This window comes from Atheta coriaria, unplaced genomic scaffold (assembly GCF_025399875.1).
Source record: "Atheta coriaria isolate IRGN ID8LTWV9N9 unplaced genomic scaffold, Caltech_Dcor_3.1 hic_scaffold_4_pilon, whole genome shotgun sequence".
In the NCBI taxonomy this organism is placed as follows: domain Eukaryota; kingdom Metazoa; phylum Arthropoda; class Insecta; order Coleoptera; family Staphylinidae; genus Dalotia; species Dalotia coriaria.
The window spans coordinates 792,594-804,367 of record NW_027045446.1 but is presented as its reverse complement, the minus strand read 5'-3'; the positions used below and the strand labels follow the sequence as shown (position 1 = coordinate 804,367).

General features: G+C 38.4%; 1 protein-coding gene across 1 annotated transcript in view; it reads left to right on the top strand.

Moving 5' to 3' along the window:
• The first annotated feature begins 3,593 nt into the window (after positions 1–3,593).
• LOC135791062 (lachesin-like) overlaps positions 3,594–11,774 on the top strand; it is a 44,226-nt gene continuing 36,045 nt past the window's right edge. Inside the window, exon 1 of the mRNA XM_065301373.1 lies at positions 3,594–3,668. Within this exon, the coding sequence (XP_065157445.1) occupies positions 3,594–3,668 (75 nt within the window). The remainder of the gene's footprint in view (positions 3,669–11,774) is intronic.

Here is an 11,774-nt window from a genome sequence, read left to right as displayed (position 1 = left end):
TTCCACCCGGAAGAAAGTCATCGACAGATGAAAGTTTTTCATGTACGAATTAAAAAAAATAAACTACTTAGAAAGTTGTTTTTTGCGTAAAAGTACTTTGCGAAGATTATAACGCAAGTGTATCAAGTTAAATATAACACAAACCGGAAGTGACGTTAATTTATGTTTTAACCAACTTTTCTTCTTGCTTCTAGGTGAGCAGAAGGACGGATTCGGACGCAGCATGGAGTTTTATGATCGATCACAAGTGATTGGTAAGCATATTAATTATTAATTGTTTAATTTAATTGTTTATTGCGCCAGAAGGCAATTTTAATTATTACATATTAAATATTCACATAAATTAAATTAGTAATAATTAATATTTATATTTAAATAGCCCCAAAATACAAAATTAAATACATATGATTAAAATTTGCAACTGAAGTTTGCAATTTTGGTTGCTTCTTTGTTTTGATATTTAGTTGCATCTGAGCATACGTTATCTGTACATGTTACCCTCGAGGACATAAGTAACCAACGTCGGCGTCGTTATTTTAACTGCCCGCGTCCGAGCGGCCATAACGAGAGTCGGGGCCGCGCCCGCCTCCGGCAAGCCGCAACACAACAGTGTAACACTCGAAATATTGTCAACGGGGGCGGCGGCGCCGGCAAGTAGACAAGTTGTATGTGATATTCTTCTCATCTTTCGACGCAAAACCTCAGGACGCGAGGGTGAGTGGGGCAATGACTGTCATAATAGCGTTAACAACGGTGGCGGCAGCGGTGGCGGCAATACCACTCTTTTCAGAATACAGGACATAAGGATAACGACACTTATACTTAAATTTAATCCTTTATATAATAATTATTCATTTTTACAAAAATTTAAAGCTTTTTTACAACAATCTGTATTTATTAACAAAAAAATAAAATAAAACTTGAGATTGGTCCGGAAACAAGGGACAACTTTTTATGCAAATGCAGCGATACATTGCCGCCCCCACAGCGCACTGACTCCAAGGCAAATCGGAAGCGGCAATTACGCCTTTTCCGAATCGTAGACATATGCCTCGTACCGAAAAGCTCCGAGCGCGCTCGCATGAATATCGTAGATATAAAAATTTGCATGTAAACTATTATTGCGATGCCGGGGGCGGGCACACGAGTCCTAAAAGCGCTTAATCGTACATACCCTTTGGGGGATTATACGCTCACGCGTGCGCGACAAATTTATATTTACTTTATCCCATCCGAAGCGATAAAAATTGTGGAGGCGCCGGGCAAGCCGGCTTTTTCTACCCGCTCGCACCTCGTAATGCAATCCGTTTCCGATGAAAATAAAAAAATCTCATCGGACCATTGAACTTTGGTTTATATTTATGACCCGCCTTAACTTCCGGGCTTCCGGGAAGCTTCTTTCAACTTTTACAATGACATTATTAATTGAAAGCGATAAATTGATGAAAAAATTTGTTGTTGAGTTGTTAGAGTGCAGCGTTAGCGGAAATTTACATTTTTACCCTTTTGAGAAATAAAATAGGGGTGGAAAATGTGTCGTAGACACCTTGTTCATTACCGACGCGTCGATTTTCCGCCTTGCCGACAATTGTGTGCATATGCTAATGGCGTACACGTAAACAACCCCTAAACAACCCCTAACCAACCTCAACTAACAAATATCCCCCTTACAAACTCAAATTTGCTTCAAAATGCACATTTTAAGGGATGAAATACTAATTACTCATTTTTTCTAATTACTCATTACACATTTACCCTGTTTAAGTTGTTTTGTGGTCGTAAAATACATATTAGCAATTTACATAATGCGATTTCCGTATTTGCGTACTTCCGTGTTTCCGTGTTTCCGCTTTGGTTTGAAATCGCTCAGAATCACTTCGAAATAGCAAACAATCAGACAACCGCGCTTAATTATTGAGCGACGCCGAGTGCGCCCCGACGCTACCAGCCCCTGTGTATACCAGGGGGCGGCAGGGGGGTGCACATTTACTAATTACTCTACAATGCGGTCCGATGCGTTCGGCACGACGTTTTATTGCGAGTATTTCTTCGTCTATTGTCTATATTTTTGACGCGCATGCGCGTAATTTACACGCGAATTACACACCATATTGATTTGCCTACCTTGTTACCGCTGGTAAGTGCGCAATATTATTCTAAACGTTAAATGTTGTCCTGACAACTAATTCGATCACTCAGTGCATAATTAATAATATAATTGAAATTAACAATTGAATCCGCGTGCGCAAAATTGCCAATTGAACTGGCAGCTGTAGAAATAGAAAAGTGTCGTAATTAAATTGCATAAATTTGATTTGTGCAACGCGCAACGCGCAAAATGCTAAATTGACATGTCAATCGCGCGTGATATATCGTTAATTGCGATTAACGCCCTTTTCCCGGTTGAATTTTGCACATTTCCGGTTTTCCGGTTTTGTAAATTTTTAGATATCTAGTAAGTTATTGAAATATAAAGTTTATGTAAGCATGTTCTTAAGTAAATCTCAACATAAATAAAGCTCTGGAGCTTTTGAGCTTTTACGACGAGTTTGTTTGACAGCTCGTGCATAAACTATATAATGACAGTGCGATCCGTCAATATTTAACACGTGAATCAGTGTCAATATTACCAAACCGGAAGTTTATGAACCGTAAAGTATTTTTCTACCGCCCCAACCCTTATTTCAGGGATGAAAGGATGGCGAACAAGTTTGCACACCCTCGATTTTACGATCGCCGTTGCATACACACGTCCGCATAATAGACGCGAGCACGAGCTGCGAAACATATCCCTAAGAGTTTCCGGTTTGACATCGTCTCGATTCTATAAGAAGTGAAAGCTCGGCGTGGAGAAAAAAAGTTGGCACTTCCAAACTGGCACTTGGCGCTCACACACCTCTATTCTCCGGACGAAATGTTATGGCCAATAATACAAGCCATTTGATTTCGCTCCGGCTTTCCGGAAGTTATTTCTGTGTGCGGCAGTTGGCGGCAAGCGGTGGCACAATGTCTCAACTATTCGCAGCCGGGAGAGCTTTTACTCTATACGGATATATTTCGATTCCGGAACTTTGTTTAAACCTTATTATAAGTTATATATTAGTTTCCGGTTTTATATTTTCGAAAAGTTTTGCGAATCGTTTAAATAAAGACGAAAATGTTACAGCTTGCTCCGCCCACTGGTGTAATACGCATGCGCGACGCGCTAATGAACACTAGTAGTGTGCATTGGGTTGCAGAATGCGATGAACAATGCATTATACATTCGTCGGTGTCATTGTCGAAAGTTTAACACACAGTTTTAATGCTTTTAATATGCAAAGCTCGGAAACGTAGTTTCTTTTATGAATAAATCATGCGTCTGCTGCCATCTCGCGAGGTGAAACTCGCAACTAATGCATATTAAATTAAAAACATCCCTTTGCACACACACACCCACAGTTTAAAAAAAAACGATGATAAAATGTTGGTGTTTCTGTTTCTGATGAGGGTTGGAGCTTTTTGTGATCTCTGATGTGTATATTTCTGTATTTTTGTTGCAGAAGACTCTGCCACCACCAAGTACGCGTGGGATGAGCCCGAATTTCGCGCCAATGCATAATTTAACCATGCCGGTGGGTCGCGAAGCCATCCTGACCTGTTCGGTCAGTAATCTAGGAAAATACAAGGTAAGTCTTGGTAATATGATATTTTTGACGCGCATGCGCGCCAAAAATAATGCGATTTGTATGCAAACGCTAATTTACTCCACTCGCGCAAGTTTCCATGAAAGCTCATTTTAACTAAACCTCACCCTTTCGCTTCTCTCAAACGTCAAACGAAAGAATAATTTACCGGAAGGCGTGGGTTTTTTGTGTATATTTATTTTTTACGGCGCGTACTTTTGACGAGCGAACGTCTGCCGCCCCCCGGCGTGCGTGATTAAGACGATGCGAACACGAACGAGAATTATTCCGTCAATTTACAACTAGCTGTGGGGGCGGTAAGTAGTTGAATACTGTTTGATTGCTTCCTTTGTGAAAACATTTTGTTTGTGCGCGCGCGATTTGTCTTCGGGCCTAAATAACTAACTGTCCGAGTAATTTATTGCGATATCTGATCCTGCTATCTCAATTCGGCGCGATTTTCGTGTAAGACACGCGCATCGAGTCAAGTCGAGTGCCGCCTCCACGATGGTAAAACGGTAAATTCCGCACGACAGTTACCACCCTGTCTTTGGGGCGGCGTCGACTCATCGTGATAAATAGAAACAGACAAATGCAGTAAATAAATTTACATTGTGACAGCAGCTTAGATATATAATACTATACTTTATTCAACTAGTGAATTATAAGAAAATTTATTGTATTTTAAACACGAGTCTAATTAATCATTATTTTTATTGTGCAAAACAAGAAATAAAAATAAATAGGGTAATGTTGGTGGAGGCGCCGCACGCAAGCAATTAAAACATTTGAAAAGTTTAATTCGAAAGTTAACGCGGCCATATTGTGTTGCGAATTAGTTTTCCAAAACAAAAAAACTTTTGTTTTTCCCGAAAATTTTTCCGCCAAAAAAAAATATAAATATTCAGTTGATTATTAGTTGTGCACGTTAATTATTATGAGGTAACAAATTAATTAATTTAAATTCTTCGCGTGGCGTAAATTGTTTGGCGTTTAGTGGGTGGCGCGTTTTCCACCCCCGCCGCTGAAACAATATGAAATTAATTAAAGTTTGGTCAACGAGAATTTCCTCGCGGACGAAACACAATGCGATGCAATTTGGCTTGCTGCCGCTCGTCGGATTCGATTAGAAGCAAGCGGGGGCGGCGCATTAACACGTTCGAAAATTGGTCAAATCCTTCAATAAATCAATTACCATAACGTCAAGTGCTCAACGCGCGCGAATCATCGAAACGCACTCCGGCATTAACACATCATCGAAAAGCTTCGATTTCAATTAACACTTTGTCAATACACAAATTTACTCATCAAAGTGTACATATTGTCAAATTAAAAAATAAATAAATTTAATTTTATGTTTTTTAAATAATTTTTAATAAATTTTCCGGTTTTCCGGTTTGTAGAAAATTATCATAAATTTATATACTCGGTAAAGAAAGTGTTGCCTAGTGAAAAAAATATTTATATTGTTTATTATGAGCCGGAAAAAGGTTGGATATATCGGGCGTAATGATCTCGAAGGCGAAAAACATTAAATAAAAGATGAGCTCGCATGGGGGCGGCTGATAATAGGAAAGATTATGTGAGATTACCGCTCGTGGGAGTTGAGTTAGGTTTGAGCGCCGGCGATGGAAAACCCCCACCTCCGGCGCCGCCCCAGCAGGGCACAAATGAAATTGCGCTCCTTTTCTAACAGTAGAGGTGTACAGCTACTGTGTGTTGGAAAGTAAGCAGGCTGCGCTGCTGCAAGGGATTTCGGCGTGTGCGGAAAGTAGAGTGGACGCTGCCCGGCGCCTCCGCCTCGGGGATTATTGGGAAACAGTCGTGGGCCGCTTGCATCAGCGCAAGTGTTTCGAGTTAAACGAGGGACACGTCCAGAGATGCTGGCGCGTAGTGTTAATAATCAGCTTCTTAGGCAGTGGACACAGTGGACGCATGCAGGACGAGTTTCCAAATCGGCTTATCAGATTGCAGCAAACTGAAAACTTGAAAACTTCAAGATGTTTTATTTTTATTTTATTTTGTGTTTGTGTTTGTGTATTTTGAAAGAATGAAGGAAGAAAATTGATAACCATTATTTAGGGATTCGATAAAATCGCAGAGGGGTTGTGGATATGTTGTTATGTTGAATTGTTTTCCACCCCTTCGTGTAATAAATCGCACGAGACACGAGCGTTCAGTGCACACACTCGTTTTCCTCGAGTGCTCTCCATTCTTCCTTCGTCTAAAGGACGTGACGGCGTAACGAGTCCTCACTAAACTCCCAACGTCGGCGGCGGCTTCGGTTGACACACCAAATGCACTTCGTCCTGCCGTATCATCATTTCAAGTATATCACATTTTGCAACACATCATGAAATTTAACACTACAAATTGAATAATTTTCCCCAACGGAAAACCCAGAAAAAAATCGTCCTTTAATGATGTCCTGGATTTTTTATTTTCGGTGGAGCTTGAATTGTAAAGCGTTAAAGACGATGAAGCTTAGAATGTGTTTGGGGTTGATCCCTGATTCCCCCGAAGGCTTGACTCCCAGTCAGCCTAGCCACTTAGCGCATTTTTTGCCCTCCGTGAAAGCTCCGGCGCCCCGCCGCTCCAAAGATCGAATGTAATGCGAGAACTATTAAACGTGTTCATTTATCATTACGACCCTCACACGCCACACCTACACACCTCATACTCCAGAGCTTTTTATTGATGTGTGGGTTATGGTTTGTTGGTGGAGGCGCCAGGCAACATAGGGTGGGACTATGCATTTCATAAGAATCTCTTCACTTTGATTCGACAGCCAATATTTTTCTTCTCCGGGAGCTTTGGAGCTTTTTTGCGCGAAAAAATCTAAGGGTACTGAGGGTGGTAGTGGGTGAGGGTGGCTTGCGTTGGTCGGGGCCATAAAAACTCGTTTTTTTTCCTTTTCATTGCCTTTGCTCGCCGCTATTCCCGACGCAACTTTTCTTTTTCTTTTTGTTTTTCTAATTCCTTACTCCCGCGCGCAGCTTTTAAGGGCCTGGTTGTATCGTTTTGCCATATCGTTTACATTTGCCGTTTGCGAATCGTCTTTTTATACATTTTTAGTGTTCTTTTAAAAACCGATAAACCGGAGTTCCTCCCCTTTGGAAATACAAACGGCGAGTCTTTTCTAAGTCTCTGTTTCTATATAGTCGCTAGTATCGTCGCGTACATAAATATAAAAAGGGGAAACAGTAAATACTCAAACTTTTTCGCCAGCCCCTATTACTAGCCACTTGCTGGTGGAAGTTTGGCGGCGTGCGCGCAAAGAGGATATCGAATAGTTAAGGAGCTAGAATTACGTTTTCGCTATTTCTCTATAAGGCTGAGAGAGTTTAAGTGTGTTGCGCGCCGAACGAATTGGGGGTGTAAAAGCGCGACTCGATTTATGGCAAACTGCAGTGATACTGCGCCTTGGCCCCGGCTGAATTACAACAACTGTGGAGTCAACCTCGAAAGATCTACGACTCGACGAATGGAAGTAACTGCTTACCGAATTGCTTACACTTACGACTTACAACTTACGGAATCTTATTTGTTGCGCTGATTTTTTTGCCAAAGCAGTTAAAAATAGAAGAAAATCGGTAAATTAATTTTAACAGAATACTTTATTCTAAGTCTAGAATAAAAACCTATTGAAACTAGTTTTAATTAATTGTTTTCCGGAAATAGATGCAGAATTAAATGATTTTGTAGATAGATATTAGTTTTCCGGTTTTCCGGTTTTATTGTTTGTAACAAAACAAAAAAAAAAAAAAACAACGTATTTTGATGGTTTCTCATGTTTTTACTGAATTTAAAACAAAGATTTAAAATATTCTAGAACTGAAAAAATCAACCGATCAAAACAAATTTTGATTAATTTTTTTTTTCCTTGAATACATGCAGGATAAAGTAATTTTGTAGATAGCGCTTGGTTTTCCGGTTTTCCGGTTTTATAGTTTGTTTAAAACTAAACAAACAACAAAATAATTTTTAGTAGTTTTGTATTTTTTACCGATTTTTGAGCTAAAAACTTATTAAAAATATTCAAAAACTGAAAAAATGTATCAAAATTTTAATTAATTTTTTCCGGAAATAGATGCATCATAAAATAATTTACTTAAGAACATGAGTTTCCGGTTTTCCGGTTTATAAAACTAGTAAAAAATATTCAAAAACTGTAAAAATTTTAATTAATTTTTTCTAAGAAAAATCAAATTAATTTTTTGTTGGTGGGCAAAATAAATAAAAGCACTTAATCGAATCTAGGAAAAATGTGTCTGTGCGCGTTTGCGGGAAAACCAATTTTGAAAATTTATCAATATTAAATGGGCGTAGCTGACCAGGCTCGAACGTGTCGTGCGCGTTTACACGCGTCGGTTATTTAAATCCGAAACGCGAAAACAATTTCATTGCGAATTTAGATGCAATCGCCGGGGCGGTAAACTCCATTCGCGCAATAAAAACGTATCCTATTAAAACAAGTTTATTGCAAACTGTCGTGTACGTTTGAGGCGCGTGCTCGCAATCCCACTAAATTCAAATCGACTCGACGTTTTATTACCGCACACATGCAATGTACGTGCAAAATTTTACTTCGCTTCCGCAATAAACAAAAATACTTATCAAATCTATACACACACAATAAAAATCCAGGATTTATTTTTAGATAAATTTTTTTAAATTAATATTTTCGTTATCTGAGTGGATAGAAACGCTCCATCAGTTGTATTACACCTTTGTGAAGAACTATCCGTGCACCATTCGCGTTTCGGCTGGTTTATTACGCTCGCAATGATTAATTGCTTTAGTTTATATTGCGCGCAAAGCGCAAACAACAAACTCGCACATATTATATCAGTCACCAGCCGCGGCTCGCGGCTAGCTTCCTTTTCCTGTGTTTCACTTCAGACACTACTTGCGTGTGTGGTGTTGCATTGTGTGCCGGGCGCGCGCGCTCTGAGCCCAAGAGATGGATGGCCGACGTGGCTGGCAGCAATTTTCTTACTTTTCGTTTCTTTGCACACCCTGGGCTAGCAAACTAATCATTTACAAAACTTTACAACTTGGGAGAGATAATTTAAACTTGCAAATGAGTACGTTGCACACACCAGAAGTAAAAAGCAAATGAAATGCACTTTTAATTATTTCACAAATTCCGCCGCATTATTATGAGCAATCTATTTGCTCAATTTTGATGAAATAAATAGATTTAGATAGACAATTTAATTGCGCAAATTTCTGTAAAGAGATAATTTAAATATTTTAATCAACAACAAAATGGCGCGGGTTTAAATACATCAAATCAAATTAAAAAATATTTTTGCAATGTTTTTTGTTTTTTGTGATTATAAATAATTGGTGGGTTTAATTTTAATTAAATAAAGTGATTTTTAAAGATTATTTAATTGCGCATATTTCTATAAAAAAATAATATAAATATCTGTTGAAAATAGAAAATGGCGGGTGTTTTAATACAAAAAATCAATATAAAAACAATTTATGCAATGTTTTTTTTTGTTTTTTTTTTATGATTATAAATAACTGGTTTATTTAATATTAATAACATAATGTGATTTGGAAAGATAATTTAACTGTGCATATTTTTGTAAAAACATAATATAAATTTCTTTAAAAAATACAAAATGGCGGAGGTTTAAACACAAAAAATCAAATTTTCTCAGCAAAAAATGCAAATTTTACATTTCTTCTTATTTTAAACAATATATAAATAAATATATACATATTCAATTTATTTATATATAGAGAGAGATGAAATTTAACCCTCTTTTAACAACCCCTTCAGTAAAATTGGCATAAATCTGTGTCCGATTTCCCGCTTTGAAATTCTATTTGTATCTGCGTTAACTATCTACAAGTCCAACATTCCAACAATTTGCGTCGCAAAAGCAAACCAACAAACGTTCGTATGTTAGAGGAAAGCTCCTCATCCCTTTGCTGAACACAGGGGGGATGAGGGTGTATGTCCGTGCTCTCGACCGAGGCGTTAGTCCCGTGTGGATAAACGTTAATTCCATTCGTCGTCGTTTTCGCCACGCCATTGAAAACAGAAGCTCTGGAAGCTCAAAAGCTAAAAGCTCACACAAACAAATATTACAATTCTTTATCCTTGTACCTTAAAATGCAAAAAGAAAAATTTTAATCCCCAAGTAAAAATGAGCATAAAAACTTACCATTTCCGGTTTTGGTTTGTGTTTTGGTCCTTGATATATCCTGTCAACGTGTGTCTATTTGCCGCACGCATAAATACAAAAGCATATTCCATCCTTCATCCCACATCCCGAGCTTTCAACCCCAAACACTTTACCTCCACGCAGTGAACAACGTACGGTAAACGACGGCACTATAAGGACGCAGGACGAGCATCGGAGCTTTGATGCGTAATTCCGAATTAATTTGCATACTTTGCACAATGTGTGTAATGATTGATTAAACTCGAACCGACACACTCACACGCACACATAAATAATTTCTATTAAACACACGCACGCAGCTATCATACATGATAAACTATGGTGGTAGTTGTGGCCACAGTCATTCTCCGCGTCGAGAGTTGCGCGCAATGAAACGCGTATTGTTATATTGTCGTGAGTAGGCCAATGAGGTATATATGAGGCTTGTGCGGAACCTCACCCTCTTTTGCCGCCCCCCATGCCACCGCCGACAAACTTCCTCTGGTATAGGTTTCGATGGTGCGGGCGTACGAGCGGGCCAATGAGTAATGAACAAGCGGCCATTAAGTATGGTTAATGATGTTCACATGCAGCGCACACCAGCGTTGTTATATTGTTGTAATCTGTCAAACCATAATTAAATATGTACGCACACCCTTCCAGGCACACACTCAGTCTACGCTTTATAGAAAGGAGGCATCATCAAGGTTTGATTTATTGCCGTCTGGTTAGGAAAACGAGTTTTTGTTTCATAAAGTGTTTTAATTTAGTTTTTCAATGGGAAAAACGCAAAATTTTTGTGACATTGTTTAGTTATTTATAAAAATTAAATATTTATATGGAAAATATTTTTTGTTGTATAATAAACATGAAAAAATTGATTTTTTACAGGAAAATAAATATTTTTTACAAAAATTTCAATTATTTTGTTGTTTATTTATATTTTTAATAAATTTTTAAACAAAATCATAAATAAATACATATATTTAAGGAATATGTTCAATATTTAAGTTTAGTTTAATTTGATACAGTGTAATTTTAATTTAAAGTTAAGGTATTTTTATTCCCGGCGCCTCCACTCTATAATCCCAATGCATTTTAACGTTTTTTTGCATTTAAAGATGTTTTAAAGTGTCGTACACTCGTTGTGAATTAGTATTAATTAAAGTTTGTAGAGTCATGTCGTCTGACTGTAATTAATAACACATTAAGTGGCAAATAAGCAATGCCGCACAAGCACCGCGCCGCTCAAAGTGGGTGAGAGTGGACGTTTTATGGAAAATGTTGTCGTAGTCTCCTCCGGTGCACGCCGCACGCCTCTTAAAATATGCAAATTCTTCATGTTTTAATGCGCCATCCCGCTGCTTTGCTGCTCTGGCTCTTTACCGCCGTTTTTACTCGGAAACTATTTCGCTTATAAGCCGCGATTGCGCTCGGATTTGTTTCTATTTTCGGGCTGGTCGCTGCATAATTGTAGCGAATGCGACAGTAGACAATGGAAATTCGCTTCGGATTTATGTCTAACGACGTTTGTGCTAGCCAAGGCGCAGCGGAAGCAAACTGAAAGCCCGAGACGAGCTTCGTTTAGAGGTTTAGACGTTTGCTCGAACGGTTATTGCGGATATAGAGTCGGTGATCATTAGGGACGAGAAGCAGCGTCCTTTATAGCGTTGTTCTATTAAGGTAATCTTATTACAAAAGCTCCAGGCGTTTATCGTGATAACTGCCAACACAATCATAACCTCAAAATTTGTTTTTTCAAAATTACAAAAAAAAAATTTAAACCTGAAAAGTCGAAAAAGTCGAAATTTGGTTGGAATTAGTAGAAAGTGTTGAAGGGGTTGTTTCACACCCTTGGCGTCTTTCTCGACGACGAACACAGATTGTCGGAATAGAATTGAATCAATTCCCAAGCCTTAATGTG